Raw genomic sequence first — 18,960 nt, forward strand, 5'->3', positions numbered from 1 at the left:
TTATAGTGCAGGTGCTTAGCTAAGTACAAAGGAGAGAACAGTCTTGATTCAGGGAGAATATTTCTGGAAATTAACTTCCTAACTAAGATACGTTTAATATTAATGTGGTGGGGTAATTTGCTTGGATTTCATGTAATTGAACAGCTGCTCTGAGCAGTCGTTGAAGTCCTAAAACAAGGGGAAATAATTAAGTGAAGTAGTATCAGAATTACTGGGTTTAATATCTTGAAGTAGCGAGATACTGACTCATTCTAAGGGTGTACTTTTTTAATATCTAGATGATTGACTTTAAAGGAATGTGAATGAGGCACCTCTCAGACACAGCGCTCCCCACACTCCTGTAAGCTACAAGGCAGGCCACTAGATGGAGGGTGCCAGTGAGATGCTGACAGCTTAAAATCAGTCCAAATCACAACATGTAGAAGAAGGACAAAGGAAGAAACAGGACTTGCAGTGCTGTTCACATTGTCAAAACTGCCCTGCTGCCAGGGGGTGCTTCTAGTCCCAGTGATGGAAGCGAAGTGGATGCACACTGTTACGGGTTTATGAAATTAAGCTGAATAACACATTTAAAACTTCACATATGTAAAGAAGTCATATACTTGCTTGCTCAATTAAATCCATCTTTGAGTTTATTGATGTAAAGCAGACAAAATTCTCAATTATGTTATATCAAAAGTACTTCAACTGTCATTCTTAAACTTGTGTAGCAATGGATCACATCAACTACACCCTGCAAACACAGCCAGAGATTCCTCTGGCTTTTGTTCCCTAATCAGATTTGTTATATTCATTGAGTAAAAAGGTCCTGTCTAAAGTCATTGCTTGAAATGCACTGATTAAAAATAAGAGTAAAAATCCAGTGTAATTTTAGTCCAGAGTGAGTCACCCTCAGCCATGGCTGGACAGACAAACCAGTGATGAAGCTGAAGAACGGTGTAGTCATATGTCACAAGACTACACAAAAGAATGCAACCGCTCACCTGGTTTCACAAATTATTATTGCTTTGAAAATAAGCAATTTCTGCCCCAGAGGAGGGCTGGGGGCAGGATGGCAGCAAGGCACTTCCACTTCTTGTTCCTGTATGCAGAAACTCCAGGGGCAGCGCAGGGCCAGCTATGGAAGTGCTTTTTTAGATCGAAAGGAAACAGTGTAGGAAGAGGCTTCTGTGGACCATGGGGAAGAGCCTGAGCCGGGCAGGATGGAAGGGAAGGCATCTGTGGCCAGGAGAGTTTGCAGATGTGGTAGCAAAGCCAGAGCTTGGGCAGTTGAAGAGTGTGGCATTTCTATTCAGGAAGAAGAGGCATTGGTTCAGTTTTGGTTCGAAATACCATCTTTCCCATCATCCCAGATTTCTGGAATACTATTGCAAGGCAATCTGTTAACTTGGTACACTGCAGGAATCCAGAAGCACCAGAACTTGATAGAGGCTCACATTGTGCCTCACTTGCAGCACCAGAGCTTATCAGATCACATGTGCTGGGACAGAGCTTTGCTCTCTTTCCATGGCAGAAGCTCCCTTTCAGTCTTCACCTGCTCGGAGTGAGCATGTGCTTTCACACTAGTTTTAAACACCACCTGGCTAACATGCAGGGACTTGTAATGAGATGATAGTGAGGCCTGACTTTCCAAAAGCTCAGAGAAGCACAAAGACCCCAGTCCAAAGTACCCTGCAGAGATGGTACTATTTCAGCTGAAGTCCAGGCTTCTCCTTTTCTTCTCAAAGATTTAAAAGTGCTAAGGGAGTACCTACGTTAGAATAGTCACTATTATCCCTCTTGTCTGTTTTCATCTACATAATTTTAGAAAGCTCTGCCATGCTATATTGAGAGGAAAAACCTAACATTTTATGAGAGGGAGTTTAAAAATGTGCACCTGGAAAGAGATCCTGAATGTAGACAGATCTGTAATGCCCAAGTCTGTGACTCATTCCTGAATAGACTAGAAACTTAATACGGAATTCATTTCAAGCCTGTATTGGCTCTGACCCCACACCTTCCTCTCAGCTTTGTTTAAGAGCTCCCTTTGAATTACCTGAGTAGTTATTAGTTACTTAACACATGAGCCAAGTAACAAACCGGGCCAGAGAATGACTGAAATCCAGGCACTGTTACTGCACTGTATACAATCAGGGTCAGAGGGAATGTTCAGGAAAATATACCAGAGAAGCAGTGCCCTTGGGATGCTTCAGAAAGCTGTGCATTATCAGCAGGTTTTCTTCTTTCTTTGTGGAATCATCTAAGATACAACCTCCTGAAACGCAACAGCTGCGTCCTTTTTTTTAAGAAAATTGTTTTGTCAGATCTCTGATCCCTGGGAACCTCCCCGAATTCCAGCACAGCACCCCTGCCCTCCCTGCACCCAGACTTTGTGGTAAGCACGTTGCTCTCTCACCTGAAGCACGGAGGAAAGCCTTATGCCATGGAATGGATAGCTGCCGCCTTCCTGATAAGTCGCTCTGTCATTGGTGAATTGGGTCTCACCACATCACGTTCTCTCAGGAGGCACCTGAGAAAGGAGAGAAACAGGACATTCATGAGCACAGCATCAGTTTTCCTGTAAGATCACCAGCAGTGTCCTTGTAAGAGGAAATCAGTCCATAAAGACCTGTACTTGAGGCACAGATTTTCCTTACTGGACACACTGGACCTGGGCAGGAATCCCTTTTAGACAGAACAGCGTTGTTTTCAGCACTGACAGACTGAAAACGAGCACCCAGAGCTCAGAGGGCACAGAAGCATCATTTTGCTATTGTACCCAATTGCAATGCTTCAGAGAGACCTCAGGAGGGGAAGAGGCAAGGCTTCCTACTGTCCCAAGGATCCATTCCCGAGTGCCCAGGCAGAGCCATGCACTGTGTGTCAGCAGAACTCAGTGTGGGGGATAAACCACACGGACCGTTCTACCAAGCAGGGCTCCTGTGACCTGCACTGAGCAGAGCACAGCTGGACGTGCCAGAGCACACCTCGTCTGTCCCAGTGCAGATGGCAGCAGCAGGACAGACTGCAGTTGCAGCAGTTCACACAAGTTTAGCAGTCCATAATCTACACTCATGAACAGGTTAAGATAGAACAATTTGAAAATCAACTACCCTTGACCAAATACAGATTATTAATCCAGGTTGCAAGAGTGTACTTTTGGAATTGGAAGCTATTGTACTTTTTATCCTGGTTATATGCTTCTACATTTCACATAAATGGCTGCATATAATTCTAGCTTTAAATTTATTGATTTGAGTATACTCATTACTTTTTACTTTTAGTAACACTACTTCCACAAATATTTTTCAGGGAAAACACTCACCTTGCAAGGTTTCGTTTGGCCTGTGATTTAGAATTTAAAGCAGCATGAATCAATAACTGGCTGAAAACATCTCTCTGAAAAAAAGAGTCAGCAAAATACAAAGTAATAAGTAATTTATAATGTATTGCCGGTTACAATGTCTTGTTCACCAAATTATTAAATCCACAGAGAGGAAACATATCAACATTAAATTAAATAGCTAACCCTGCTAGTAAGTGTATGCAAACAGGATTTAGTCACAAGCACAGTTCAGCTTTCACTTTCTAAGAATGAAATGTTGTTGATTAGGTAAGTGCCTAATGGAGGCTCCTGAAAGGGGATTAAATGATATGAAACAGTCTTTTCTTGTCTCCTTTACCTGGGCATTACTGCCTCCCAGTTGGATTAGTTGATAACGGATTGGGTACAGCAGGTCTACAGCTTTGTCACAATTTCCATTTTCGAACTCCACAAAAGCCTGGCACAGTGGCAACCCCAAACTAGGAGCCAGGGAAAGCTGGTGGTCTTCACAAGGTGCTCTGTAGAATGAAAGAGTGGGTAACTTCCATAAGTCAAAGCATAAATATGTGGTATTTCAGTGCCAGTCTGTCACTGCCTGCAGACAGATTTTTCTTCTTTTTTAACTGTACAAAGCCTGATGTTTCAGGTCCTTAACTTAGATCATATCCTTTGGTGTGGTTATGTTACTTCCACATTCTTGTTACTCATCCATCAATCAGTTTTCATTCTCCTGAATGGCACGAGCCCAACCCCTCCTATTTTTGCAATAAGCAGTTTTGCCTAAAAAAATAAGAAAACTGCAGTTTCTCTTCTGCTGACCTCACCAGAACATGACTGCTTTTTTAACACAGACAAAATACATCTGGGGTATCATTTATATATTCTAAATTTGTGAGAGATGTAAATTAATCCAGTCATTAATATAACCCCTTCATCTCACTGCCTGTTTTCTCGAATAATGAAATTAAGCTTTATAACAGCTAAAAACATACATCTGTATTATTACAAAAGGTGGAACATGTAGGCAAAAGGAAGCACTGGGTGAAAGGATAAGTAGCATATATGAACACCTATGTTCATTAAAGCTTCCCTGATATGCAGTTTTCTACACTTTATATATACTGACATATAAACTTATATAAAAGATATTTGCCATTTCCTACTTTAGTCAAATCAGACACATTTAGCCTTGCTTTGACAGTTATTTGTTTTTGTAAGTATTCTTATAAATTACAGTGTTCTTAAAAATTACATATAGTCAGGAACAAATAGTGCCAATTTCAGGATCTCCTTCCTTCTTTTTAGAGAGGAAGGAATAGATGCCGAAACAAAAGGGAAAAAAAGGGTGGAGGGGGAAAGAAATTGCATTTAAAGCATCTGTAAATCAACCCCTTAAAAAATCATGGCAATTTACAGTCATTTAATACATAAGGGAACAAAATCCCCCCATTGTTAAGATGTAATACTCAATTTTTTCAAATTGAGTATTAAATACTCAATTTTTTCAAATAGTTTAATTTGAAATCAAAATATTGTAGATTATTACTTTAGTAGTACTTGAAATTTAATTTCCTGCAGATGTACTTCACATCAAACAGTAGCCATTAGAATATCACTACCAGCTAATGTTCTGCTATGAAGTACCTTTTAAACCAGAGCACGAAAGAACCACCACACACCACTGACTTATATTGTAGTGACCTCACTAATAATATACTTTATTCCTTGTATGTGTGATCCCACTGAAAGGAAATAAACAACAACTGTTCAGTTGGTGTCCACGACCTCAAACATGAAAGATTTCTGCTTAACAAGCTGAGAAACCCCTGTAGACATTGACTCCAAAAATCAATAAGGATCTCCTAACTGGAGGTTGGCCTGCTTAAACCAGATGTGTCCCAGCGACGTGCTAAAGCAGGGGAGAGCACGTTGTAGTGCTTCAGCAAGCCAGAAACATCACCACCCTCCAGCTCAGAGGGCAAACTGTTTATGGAATCCAACACTATAACTCCTTTGCTTACTTGGCAAGTTCCTGAAGAGTTGTTAAAAGCTCCTGGGTAGTTTTGTGGTCCTTGGCTCCAAGTGAAGACATCAAGAAGTGCACATCATTGAACAGAAGAATGTGATCTTCGGTGTGCTTCTTCGTGAGCGCGAGAACATCCTTCCACCTGTCTCCAAGCTTTACACCTAAGAGCAAAAAATACTTGTCTCAATAAAAATGCCACACGCAGAAGTATGACTTTGCAATGCACTTTCAGTCACTAAGTATAAAAAGCATTCCTACAGAACTCAAGGAAACACACCCTGATGTGGCAAAATGTGTGCAGCAATGCTCAGCTGCAGCTGTGTTTGGGAGGAGAGTTTATTGACTGTCAGGAGCTTAAAGCCAATATTTTAGATTGCATTATGTGAGCTTCTGACTTTATTATGAGAGTGCTCATAATGTCTTCTTGGAAGTGATGCTCACCATGAGCCATCTGCAGCAACCAAAAGACAGTGTGTTAAGATGGATTTAATAAAAAAAACAATGCATCTTAGTGTTTTAGCAGAACAGTGTGAAAATGACGTCTGCCCATCGTGGCCCCCACCCTGAACTCTAATGTATAAACGCTAGCTTAAAAAGTTAAGGGGAAATGGTACTGAGTTAGGAGAGTACACAAAGCCAAAAGCTAGTATGCACACACTAGCTATTTCAATCGGGATCAAAAAAGAAAGGCAAGGATCCAACTGGAAATTTACTTCAAGGAAGCGCTACAGCTTTTTAGAGGCTTATGCACCTGATTGCTCAGCCTCAGATCTCCAGGGACAATAGAAGTGAATTTCTCAAAGAAGACTTATGTGACCTATGCTAGCTTGAGCTGACTGCAATACCATACTGGCATGGGAAATGGAAGCTCTTAGGAAGAACAAAGCTTATGGACATTTTTAGGAACTTTACATTGATGCTTTTCTCAAGAGCAGAATTTTCTTCTGAAACACTCATGAAGCTTGCTTTGTAATTACATTTAAATACTTCCTCAACATGCAAGGCAGGGGGAGGGGGAAGAGAGAAAGAAAACTGCCTTACAGTTGTAAAAAAGAATGGCCAGGGGATATCCCACCTTCCAGATGGAGCCGGTACAGCATGGAACAGTTATCGACCACATCCAGCATGCTTCCACTCGCCAGGCACCGCGGAGCAATCTGCAATCACAGGGGCGCACGAGCTGGCCAACTGATGTGCTACTGCAAACTTACTCATATTAGCAAACTTTTTTTCACAGTACAAGTTTTATTTTATCCTTCTATTAATTCATAATTACCTGTTTTGTAATAGTCCTAATTGCATTTTTCCTGAATATACAGGAATTTGCAATGTTAAACATTCTTATTGCTTTACATGTTTTTCTCAGTAAATATGGAGAGTCATCAAGGTATTTTATTTTTTCCAAAACTGTGCCACAAATATTACTTCACTTTGTCAAGGTTAGTTGATACAAATCCACCCAGCAGCTTTCTTAATGCTTGTAGTATTTTCACAATCCACACAATGTGTTATCTAATTTGATACTGCTTATTTACAGAGACTGTTTTGAAATCCAGGCAGTGGACTTAGTACCTAACATGCAAAACCAGTTTTTTGTTATTTGACTTTATAAGAAAATTATTTTACACCCTTTTAAAAAGCACAAATAAGAAACATGGACAGAATGGAAACCAGTACCACTGTAGCTCTTTCAAATACTCAAACTATGTAACACACGAGTCCTTGGGGCATTTCACCCAAAACTGTTGAGAAACTGTTTCCCTAAAAAGCTGTAATGACACTGTGATAGGTTTCAATCTCACAGAGAAGGAAGAAAGCAGGAATCGTAACCTTAAGCACATTCTCAGTAAAGAAAAAGGCCCCTACTCACATGATTGTCATAAATTGTCAAAGCAGCTTCATATTCACCCTGGAAAAGCAAACGAGAACTGCATGGTTAACGTGACATGATCAAAACAAACCAAGTCAAAGAAACCTTGAGGTACTGAAAACAGGAATGGAGTCTAAGCAAAACCTGCATTTACAGGGCAAAATGATCAGTATGTTGAGGGTTTGTTTAAAAATAGGTTCCAATACTGCTACAAGTTATTCATGAAGGAGAAAAAAACAGGTATTGCTTCTCATTCTAATGTTCCTTTCAGGGATTTTTGCAAAAATTAGTGCATCCCACAGTGTGGGATGGAAAGCAAAGATGTGGGAGGAAAAACAAATTTAAGCTGCCTTCAAAGAACTTGTGTAGATAGAAGGTGGCAAAATAAACAAACTACTCCTGAGAATTATGCTTCTTCTATGCTATTACCACTCAACACAAGCCAGTTACTTTGCCCTCTGGGGAAGGTACACTGCCTTCTCAAACATGCCACATTTGTCTCCCTATGGAGCTGAACCCCACAAGTGCTAAGCATTAAATTCAAGGAAATTCTGCATTGCAACCTGACAGGTTGGGTAAAATTGCAACCATTTGTGAAGGGTTTCAATAATAAGAATTAGTAACATTAATAACATTGGCAACCCAATTTAGAGCTTACTGCCTCATCTTTATAGTCAGCAAAAATTTGGGCCAGATAATTAGTATCCAATTTGGTAAGACTTTTGTTATTTTTTGTCTGAAACTTAGAGATCCAAGTTCATCTTTCTATCAAATAACTGTTCTAAATGTAATTAAGTGAGACTATTTGATCTTCAAATGTGCAGTAATTTCACAATAATATTTTAACATTCTAACAAAGATCCTGGAACTTTGACCAATGCAATTAAAACTTTTCAAAATATTTGTAATAAAGGACTAACTTTAGTTAGTGTGGCATTGTGCTGATTTATAAAAACAACCCTTTTAAATAGCTGAACCCCCCTGGAAATGTTAGGTCTGCCTTTTAAACAGCATTAGATGATCTATCTGGACCATAAAACACCTGTATGAAAATATCTGATACCTTTTCAATGAAGTATAAAGCCCAGTGCCAGTAATTGTGGCAAGCAAGCATATCACTGTTCTGCAAAAAAAAAAAAAGAAAAGAAAAAAAAAAGAAATTATTTACAAAATAACTTCCGTTTTAAATTTATGTAGTCAGATTTTTGTTTCCTTCTTCAGCAAAACTGAGTATTTACTGAGAGACAAAAGAGACAATCAACTGGCCAGGGTACATTTGTCCTTGCAGCTATTCAGGGAGACAACTCAAACCCAAGGCTTCCCCCACATCATTTTCACTCAGATGCCTCAGAATTCACCCTTCCACAGCACGTTTTTTTTCTTTATAACAAGAGTACGATTTGTCTCATCTAAAATTTAGGCATCTTGTCTGAAGTAACCTGGACAGACAGTGGAGAGAGGAGGATATGTAGGCCTTACGAGGGCCATTCATTCCTAGACACAGAGGATTCACTTCTTAAACATGGGGTTACCTGACTAAATAAAGCAAAACCTTTTTACTGCTCCTAATTTTGAGTTCCGAATAAGATTAAACTGCTAATAAGAAGTGGTCTTGTAGGTAACTGAAATAAATCAATACAAGCAGGCTTTGGAATCTTACCACAACAGCTCAGGAGAAAAACAATTGCCATTTTATAATACACAGCACTGGCAGAGAGGTCTCCTCTGGTAAGATAATTTGATTTTGTACTGAAATATAACTTTAAAAACCATGGCATCTGTTGGGATTTTTTTTGCGGGGGGGGGGACTGGAGAAACAAACAAAGTAAAGTAAAGAAAACCTGTACAAAACCTTTACTGGGAAGTAGAATGATGAATTAAAAGCAGCAGAAGAAGCACAAACACTGTGGCAGTACGGACAGCTGATCCTGGTCATTATAAGAAAATAAATAAACATTTCAAATTACCAGGCCAAATATAAGCAACTTTAATAAAGTACTTAGACAGACCTGCTTATTTTCATGCATTTATAATGTTCGGTGTCCGTGATGCTTAAGATGAGAGAGGCTGTACAAGAGAAGCAATGATGCACATTATGACATGACAGTGCCAGCTCTTACAAATCTTAATTGCACTGGGTCAGGCATGAAGGTACATTAGCCAGTTCTACTTACTGATCTTGCACTTGATTTTATTTGGATAAAGAGTATAAGTCACAGAGATGTGCAACTATTTGAAGCAGCAAGAGTTCAAAAATCAATCCAAAAGTCCCTGGGGTTTTTAAGGTATCATCCGAACTGTCAATCCCCTGCATCACTGTTTCATTAAAACTAACATATTAAAGGACAAAATGCTTCCTGGGAAATGACAGATGTGAACTTCAAGCGAGGGTTTTCTGCCTGCACTTCCAATGCTTAACTTAAAAAAACCCAAGTCTTTCTAGTCTCATTATCCAGCCCTGTTCTTTGGGTGAGGTGGAACGGTCAGTTCAGGTGACTCTAAGATAGACTCTCGTGAGTTCTAACAATTCCAAACCTCACAGCCTTCTGCTCTGAATATAACAAACTTAATCACTGGGAAAACACACGCTGTCCAACACAAAACTTAAGTTTCATTTGCAGCAAAGGACTGTATTGCAGACTAATTAACCTCCTCAATACTCTGAAAGATGGGATCGAACATGTTGGATATATAAGGTAACCAGTACACAAGAAAGCAATTAGTACACTAGAAAAGAGACAAAAGCACCATTTCTCTTTACAGTTGATCTCTAAAAACACTTCCCCATCCAAAAGTAAACAAGTATTTTAGGAATCTTCTGAAACATTTGCCTGTGTCATTTCCCACCTCATCCTAGGTCTCATGAGGAGATTTAGTCAGGTCCCTCAACTGACTCTCGGTGCTCATCTCAGTCTAAGCAAGAAGCTTGTGAAAGTATCAGTGATCACTTTACTTTTATAACCACACCATGAATCACACACATAAATCACAAGTTTCACATCTGATGTTTCACCTGTCTGCCATGGCCATGCCTCTATGAGATGTAAAATATCTGCACAGGTCCACCAGGAAAAAGAAACAACATGTGCGTGTACAAACCCCACACTTACTGAAAAGCAGTACTTTTTAGGCTATTCCTAGCTAAAGGAAGGCAGAGCTCAGACAGACTCGGTATGAATCCTGGCCTACTGACACATTTGCCACTTTTGTAATCTCAGCAGCCATACTAATGATGACTTACAGTGGCCCACAGTATGTGTTCCTCATAACATGCCATTTTTGCCTGCCCCTTGCTTAAAAAGCTGCATGGATAATAACAACACCTCAAGTGAGGATTTCTTCTAATATGCAAACTCTGCATTGCTTGTAACACATTTGCAGATAGGAAGGAATTGCATGCAGAGGACTCAAGAACTTGGCTACAAGAGTTAAAGAAGACCTAGAAGGAGCTTTTTTAGAGATGCCACAAGAATGTTTACCTTCCAGTTGGTTTCTGTTTCCTTCATAAATTCTAAGCCTTTCTTCACATCTGCTTTCATTTCATTTACATGAGCTATAGTATGGACAGACCATGCATCTGTCTGATTTACAGCCAAAGCCTATGAGTGAAAAACAGGAAAACATGATCAACCTTACAAACACGAACATTTATAACTGCTGATCTACAAACAAGAGACTACTTTTTACTTTCTGCATGTCAAGTACATCCCTGTACCACTCCAACTAACCACAGCCTGGAAGTCTGAGTATTCAGCCAATTCCTCCTCCTTGCTCCAACAACTCCCACTAGGCTCTAGGCATTTTGCAAGGTTAGTCATAAACCTAGTAAATGTTAAGTGTTAGTTGTCACTTCCAGCAATTAGATGGAAGTTTGTCAAAAACACCCATTAGGGATTAATTGCATCTGAGACTCCTGTAGGACAGAGCTAATCCCGTGGACTGGAGAAGGTCAAGTATAATTACTATCTTCATAAAAGGAAACAGGCTGGCTAATACTGATGCCCAGGACCACTGTACAGTTAATTGTTCAATAATTCAGGAACAAGCATCTGGGACAAAAAGGGAGGGGGAGCCCAAACAGGATGGATTGTCAAGAGCAGACTACATTGAGGCAATCCAGCATTCTTTAATAGGAGCAAACAGCCAGTCTTACACAGGGGAAATGGCAGATGGGCTGATAGATGGATTTCATAGGGGTGTTCTGACCCCATCTGACATGGCATGCTCATAACCAACTGAGGGAAATACAGTCCAGCTGCAACTGCCATCGTGTGGCAGAAACGTGAGAACAGTTACCAGCAAGTCTCATGAAGCTCTGTGAGCATTTCCATGTTGAGCTTTATCTCCTTGCTGCTTCAACTAACAACTGGGATGACAGAGAGAGTCAGTTCATGGCATTGGCACAAACCACCACCCAGCGAGAGGGACCATGTTTGAGAATTCTAAAACCTTTTAGCACCAAGAGCAGGCAGTTTACCTCACGGGCAACCTCCTCAGCACGGTCAAAAAAGTTTGTTTCCACGAGTCCAAAAGAGTAGTAGCCTTTCACATAGCTAACAAAAGGGGGGAAAACAGCACATCATGCATTTATAACTAGATTTAATCCAGGACTGAAAAGACATACTAGAAACAGCATTTGACCCAAAACAGTCCTTACAGTGCAAAGTTACAATGAGAGTTCAAGCTTGCAGGATACAGAACTGCTAAGCTAGTTCTCAGAGGAAATGAGTGGCCCAGAGACACCAGCATGGGAAACAGTAACAAGATGCACATCAGAACAGACATTTCCATTTTTGGATGAGATGGAACCAAGAGCTGCACAGAACAAGCTGCTCATCTCCATAACAGCTGCAAGATGCTGAATTAGAAAGCTGGAAGCGAGACAGTGCTGTCACCAAAGTTATCTGAGCATCTCAAAGGCAACCTTCTCCACTTTTTCCAGTGCCCACAAAATCATACACAGAAAATATATATAATAAAATAATAGAAGTACAGGAGAGTACTTTTATGTGAAGTGGCCCTTTAAAACTGGTTATAAATCATCCCCATTAAGCCATAAAGGCCCAATGTAAAGGAAAATCAGGGGTGTTATATGCTCTTACACATATGCCTGATACAGTCATTTTAAGAAATATTGAAGTGCTACTCTACATGCAGATTTCTGGATGGCAAAACACCCCAAGGTAAGTTTCTGCTTCTCAAAATATGTGTTGGGGTATTGGAGGGATTACTAAAAAGTGTGGGGTATGTTGCACCTGATCATGCATCAAGATAAATACTGATTTTTTTTCATCAATGTTCAATTCATCAATTCACCTGTAATTCAACTCTCCATGCCTGTAAGTTTCAGGGCAAGGTGTAGTTGCCAGGTTTTTTTACTTTAGAAATGCTTGGCATATGATTGTTCTCTGTTGCTTTACAATTAAGTGGACAACAGCCTAAACTTTTGTAGCATCGTGTCTAGAAAATTCTTAAATGAAACCAGTATATTGTAGCTGAAAAGAACTAAGTTTTAGATTTCTCTGAGTTGAGGTAACACAGCTGGAAAAATGATACTCCTGACACTAGATCCTGAGCCATAAGGGCACCTCACTGCTACATCAGCATCCAGTCTGTACTCTCTGCACTGTTCCTGGAAGAAATAAGGAGCCCAGCTTGTGCTGGATATGGAGGGAAAGCACACTCGTACACAGCAACATGCAAAAATATTCAGAAAGTGTGTGGATTATCTATTCAGCTGTCTCTAAATGTTAAATGTATGTCTTAACTTACAATGTAACACTAACTTTTACATAACATTAAAATCTTTCAAATAATAAAACTGGTCTTAAAAAGATAATTTAAAAAATTATGCCAAATTAGCTTTTATTAACTTTTCACTTGCCAACAGATTCAGATTATCCTGAACTAACTTTTGGAAACTGAAACTTTCAGGACTGAACTACAGAAATTTTTAAAACTGGCCTTCCTGTCAGTCTTGGCTGTAACAGCTGGTGTTGTATATTTCCAAATTTTGTTTCAGAACCGCACTTTGGTATTCTAAGTTTCAACTCCTTTCTTCTTTCCACTGATGTGCTCTATGACTCACAATGTGAGCCCCAGGTAAAAAAGTGGATCCATGAAGCCTGAGGAAGTTTTGCCACTGCCCTGAGCGAGGATGCAGTTTCATCCTGTGCGTTCCATGCCACGTGCTGTATTTGACAGCAGTGAGACACAAGCTCCCTTAAGAAAAATCCCTCAACAACAGTGTCAAGAGGGACACTGGAGACACGTTCTGTCTGCGGTCGAGCTTGATTCACTTCTAAGCCCTTGTCTACATGTCTGATTCCAACAGATCCTGTTACTTAGGTGTGTCTGAATTAAAAACCACAAAGTATGTGCACACCAGGTGAAGCGCAATTTTCAAAATTAAGCATGACCCACCTGCTCAGTGGAACATCAGGTGTCCAGAAAGGATAAACCCGGGCAACAGAATCTCGCATCTGTACCTGATATCCCAGGTAGAAATAAGTGTCGTGGGAAAATTTGAGGGCTAGCAGGTCAGTTGGGTGTCTCTGCAGAATCTGTTCCCACAGATCACAAGCTTCTGGAAGCTGGCTAGAAATAAAAAATTATTTCCATTGCCAAAAGAAGGCACACACACCTGCTGCTACTGTTAGTTCTGAGCTCGCACTATGCTGAAAAATAGAAAATTCAACACCAAATGACTTGTTTTTTCCTTGAAGGAATTTTTAGTCTTTTTTTAAAGTAATAATGGCATTATCTTTGCTTCACACCTTCTGAGGAATCTTTTGAAAGAAATGTCCTTGGGTTACACCAAGTCACTGTAACACACAAGGAAAATGAAAGAAGATTAAACCATAAACCTGAAGATTTTCCTACAGGGCTGAACAGTTTTTACAGACATCTATCATAATTAATCTAACTTCATATGTGCAAAGACAGCTTCCCTCTCTTCTAGTGGGAATCAAACCCATAGTGACAGGGCTTCAAGAGCTTCCTCTTTACCTCTGCTGAGAAGTATGTGAGATAAATCCATGCTCATCCATTTGTTTGGCAAACAATGAATGGAAGTGAATCAGCCCACACTTTCTGCAGTGCACACAGATTTATCATATGGAATGAAACCATGAGCTTCTACAGCACTTGTGCTACTCTGGTATCTCCATGTTTTACAGAGGAAATAGGTTTTGACACAGGAAGACAACAGAGAGAAGAAAAGTCTGTTTGTAACTTTTCCTCCTGTGCACCTGAGTCTGAACCCTATTGTAGCCAAATACTTTGTTTCCTAGTTCTAAACCACATACTCCACTGATGGATCTGTGACAGGTTTAAAACATGGAGTGCTTACTGCTAGGAAATGGTGGCAATAGAGCACTTTACTCCTACAGTGTAGTGTTGCTCACTGACTCGACAGGGCACTTAGAGCCAAGAGAGAAAAGCAGGAACCACCTGTGACATCTCACTCCGATCCTTTGCTAGATGTCAGCCAGTATCACACACCTCCCGCTTCCAACCACCGCTTCTGCCTGTGGTAGCAAAAACCCATCAGTCCCTTGCACAGGGTGACAGTGGACTCACCCCCTGGCAAACATGTCCAGCGCTGACACGTGAAGCTTCTCCCGCTCAGTCAGTGGCTGGGACTCGGAAAGTGCCACCATCGTTCTCATGGCACGGTCCAGCTCTTTGTCGAGTCGCACGGAGCTTCCAGTGCCAACCAGCTCCAGACCATTAGCGATGACATGGCCCATTGCTACAGAAAACAGCACAGCAGAAGCCGAGCTCTACAGCATCACCTTCAGCTCCACATTACACAAGAGGAGCTGAGAATTTTAAGCAAGACTGACTTGGGGTCAGAAATCCAGAAAGTCTCCCAAGCCTAAAGTTCTTAGAGGCTTTTCATGAAAAAAACCCTCACAAAACCATCCTGCCTGCTCCAGATTCTGAGGAAGCTTCACATTACAGAATTCTACAAGCCATCACCTTGCCCTTGCACAAACAAAGTCAGTTAACTACCAGGACACCAGGTATTTCCTATCACTTCTCATGCTCAGAATTAAAGGTTATACTCACTAAAATTTGGATCCGCTGCTTTTAACTTGGAGAGGCATCCCTCAATACCTCCAAGGCTCTCATTATTGGTCCAGGTTGCATACTGTAAGAGAGACAGACCAAGAGAGGTCTGAGGGTTGAGAAATATTCTATGACACTGGGCTTCTTTTCTTCCTCCCAGACATTTAAAATTCAAAAATACGCAAGGCAAATGACTAAAAGACAAACATTGCATTCAGATAGGTTTAGCGTAGTAGGAAAACAGAAAAACTGGAGGGTTTTAAGACAGTTTGGCCACTAGCAGGACCAATGACCCTGGATTTCTGTGTGCTTTTATGTCAACTGGATGATTTAGCAGTGTCAAGTGGCATGAGCACGTTGGCTGAGGCTTTCACCACAGCATCTGGCACAGCCCTCTGCTACGAGGGTTTCCTGATGCCACCTAAAAGTTGGACTCCTGTGGTGGCCTGACTTTGAGGCTCTCCCAGCTGACAAGAGATTTAAATGTCAGCTACAGCAAAGGCTGTTCCATGCTCGAGTCCCTGCGCATCACATTTTCTCTCACCTGTCAGTCATTCATACCTGTGTCAGCGCAGCATCGAAGAGCTTACAGGCTTCATTGCTCGTCGTGGACAGGACAAGTCCAGCATCCCGCCAGGCCTGCACAACAAACAAACACAAACCTGCTCATTTTACACCCTCGTGTTCCAGGCTACACTGACAGATGTTCAAAGCGATGGGTGTTTTGATGTTTTCATCAACTATGCTGTTTTAAAGAGAAAAGTTGGAAGGACAGCGTGAGCAGACACAAACCTTTTGTTCCGTTGCAGTTACATCCCAAGACTCAATTAGTTGGAGCTAGTAGTGAGACTAAGGAAGCAAACAATTATGAAGTGTAATAGAAGATCTTGGTGGGTTACACATCTCATGAGAGAGCCATTCTGACTTCATTACAGCTGTTGACCAGTCCCTCTGCTGCAGGCACACCTCGTGAGAAGTAGAGACGTGGTAAAATAAAACTCTGTTCTTTTATAATGGAAATCAATACCTTAAGTAACTTGCAGGCCAAACAGCCTGGCAGAGCAGATCCACCAAGTCACACGAGTTAACCAGCAGAAAATTTGGACCACAGATTTCTATGCAAGCCTTACAGAAGTAAGAACACGGGCAACAGATAGAGCTAAAAAACTAAACAGAATTGGGCTGCCACAGTTTCTAATAAGCTAACGTGACTGAGGCACAGCATCTTCTGGCTTTACTTTTACTCCAGTACACAGAATGTAGAGGATAGACACACATCAGAAAAACAGACCTGGGGCAAGCCAATTCAGACTTCTCCTAATGGGGGCTTAGTTCTTCCTGATGCTGCAAGAATTCAGCTGGTCTCATTTTACACTTTAATGTATTTCCTGGCTATAATGACCCAACTGTCAAAAATTGCTAGTAACCTGGCAAGGACATCTTTGTTAATATATCCTAAAGCTTTCCCTCTGTGATTGGATTAAAGGCTCACATTCCAGCAGCTGGAGCACATGAGGCTTCGAATTACAAGCCTGAAAGAGTAGACCTGAATATAAAATTACAAATTTTCTTTACAATTCACACTATATCCAGAAAAGGAGTAAAGCGAAAAGTCGAGCAGGTAGCAAGGTTAGGCTTGCTACTTACAGGCTACCTTCCATGGTGCCCTGCAAAGTAGGCCAGGAGCCACCCTCAGCACCAGTCATCAAAAACAAGCTCCATTTGGAGCAGGCTGTGTGCCACTGCCCATTTTACACAACAGCTTGAGATCCCTGCCCAACAGAAAATGGTGTCCTGTTCCAAAAAGATTTGTTAATGCTGATTCAGAGAAATGGAAATGTCTGTGAGCATCAGAACAAACCAGCAGAACAAGGGTTAGTGCAAAATGGGCCTGCATCCATCCCTAAGGACACTGCTGATCTAGCTGAGGTACGTGCTATTTCCAACCGCTCTAGAGAGCCTCTGTCCTGCTACGGCTACACCCTGCACATCTCACTCCTCCAGGGAAGACTCACACTCTAGCAACAGGACGATGGCAGCAAGGCTGCGTCACAAGGGATGCCACTCCTCTCCCTGTTAGCACACCAGGACAATGGGCTGCAATGAAGAATCACCTCACAGCAGCTGCTGGCTCCTAAGAGACATAAAAGATGTGCTACAAACCTAATCTGTCACTGTCAACCGAGAACCAGCTATTGCGACTAGAGAGGAGCCAACACACCCTCTCCTCTGGGTCGTACACAACGGGTCCTGCCCAGACTACTTGGGACAGTCATGTCCTGGGGCTTGTCTGCACTCAGGTATCAAACTGTGACTGAAGAAATCCTGAGGGGAGCGTGAGTAGATAAAAATCAGCCTCAAGAATCTATAAAGCAATTACCAGCTGTACTTCCCACAGAGCCTGCCTTTGACTTCTGTCACACTGATCTACTAACTCCAGAAGAGACCCTTCTTGATGATGCCTCTTGGATGAGAGAGCCGTGGCCTTGGCTCTTCTCACTGCTTCTTGGCAAGACCAAAGCCTTGCCCTTTCCCTGCTCTAAGATTAGATTTCTGTCACGAGATTTAGTGACCATTTATTTGTATGTTTTTCCCTGCTAGAATCACAGCTGGCTCTGAGAATTGTGCTCTTTGCATTGGCACCTCTTGTATTCCTTGCGGGGCAGATCCCCAGGGCTCTGGCGATCACGCACCCATCACAGTCTCATGCAATAGTCAAGACTTCTTACTTCACCCGCCCCTGCCTAATTAACCAAAACACAACAATAACAGTTCATCCGGAAGAAAGTGCGCAAACGACTAATCAGTAACCAGCGCCTGCAGGTCGACATCGGACCCTTGGACTTGAGGCTGGTTTAAAGTTAAGCGAAGGCCTGACCCACTTCTGCTGCCCACGGAAAGAGCAGGAGGGTGCCGCGGGACCCCTGCCCGTAAACACCACCCAGAGACGTTCAGACGCGGCTGCACCCGGCGGAAGGGACGGTGGGCGGGACGGCTCAGCGTCCGCAGCGCTGCCCCTCAGCGCTGCCCTCACCCCACAAGCCCCGCAGTCCCCCAGCGCTGCCCTCACCCCAAAGCCCCGCAGTCCCTCATTTCCTCAGCGCTGCCCTCACCCCGCAGTCCCTCATTTCCCCAGCGCTGCCCTCACTCCACAGCCCCTCAGTCCCCCAGCGCTGCCCTCACCCCGCAGTCCCTCATTTCCTCAGCGCTGCCCTCCCCCCACAGCCCCTCAGCGCTGCCCTCACCCCGCAGTCCCCAATTTCCTCGGCGCTGCCCTCAGCCCACAGCCTCTCATTTCCTCAGCGCTGCCTGCACCCCGTAGTCCCTCACCCCGCAGTCCCTCACCGCGCAGCGCTGTCCTCATCCCGCAGTCCCTCATTTCCCCAGCGCTGCCCTCACCCCGCAGTCCCTCACCCCGCAGCGCTGCCCGCAGCCCGCAGTCCCTCACCCCGCAGCGCTGCCCGCACCCCGCAGTCCCTCATTTCCCCAGCGCTGCCCTCACCGCGCAGTCCCTCACCGCGCAGCGCTGCCCTCAGCCCGCAGTCCCTCAGCCCGCAGTCCCTCAGCCCGCAGTCCCTCACCTCGCAGTCCCTCAGCGCCGCCATGGTCTCCGCGCAGCCCCGCGGTCCCTCGCGCTGGGGCCGGGCCCGCCGGGGGCGGGGCCTCGCGCGGGCGGCGAACGTGGAC

General features: G+C 42.7%; 1 protein-coding gene across 5 annotated transcripts in view; it reads right to left on the reverse strand.

Annotated features, from left to right (window-relative positions):
- TTC38 (tetratricopeptide repeat domain 38) overlaps positions 1-18,960 on the reverse strand; it is a 51,645-nt gene that overhangs the window by 23,921 nt on the left and 8,764 nt on the right. For 2 of the 5 annotated variants that reach the window (XR_005565540.1, XR_005565539.1), the window contains exons 2-14: positions 15,835-15,912; positions 15,274-15,355; positions 14,782-14,953; positions 13,624-13,797; positions 11,678-11,753; positions 10,680-10,799; positions 8,264-8,323; positions 7,201-7,239; positions 6,406-6,487; positions 5,326-5,491; positions 3,663-3,822; positions 3,305-3,378; positions 2,396-2,509 (exon numbers count right to left, since the gene is read on the reverse strand). Coding sequence is in view for 2 of the 5 variants with exons in the window: in XM_039386577.1 (XP_039242511.1) it covers positions 2,416-2,509; positions 3,305-3,378; positions 3,663-3,822; positions 5,326-5,491; positions 6,406-6,487; positions 7,201-7,239; positions 8,264-8,323; positions 10,680-10,799; positions 11,678-11,753; positions 13,624-13,797; positions 14,782-14,953; positions 15,274-15,355; positions 15,835-15,912; positions 18,855-18,878 (1,401 nt within the window). In the remaining 3 variants the exon portion in view is untranslated. Of the gene's footprint in view, positions 1-602; positions 1,288-2,395; positions 2,510-3,304; positions 3,379-3,662; positions 3,823-5,325; positions 5,492-6,405; positions 6,488-7,200; positions 7,240-8,263; positions 8,324-10,679; positions 10,800-11,677; positions 11,754-13,623; positions 13,798-14,781; positions 14,954-15,273; positions 15,356-15,834; positions 15,913-18,854; positions 18,937-18,960 lie in introns of those variants that run through there. The other 3 variants (XM_039386577.1, XR_005565538.1, XM_027742433.2) reach the window with 3 other exon arrangements.

Source organism: Pipra filicauda, unplaced genomic scaffold, assembly GCF_003945595.2.
Source record: "Pipra filicauda isolate LSUMZ 115617 unplaced genomic scaffold, ASM394559v2 scaffold493_size893225_pilon, whole genome shotgun sequence".
Lineage (NCBI taxonomy): Eukaryota > Metazoa > Chordata > Aves > Passeriformes > Pipridae > Pipra > Pipra filicauda.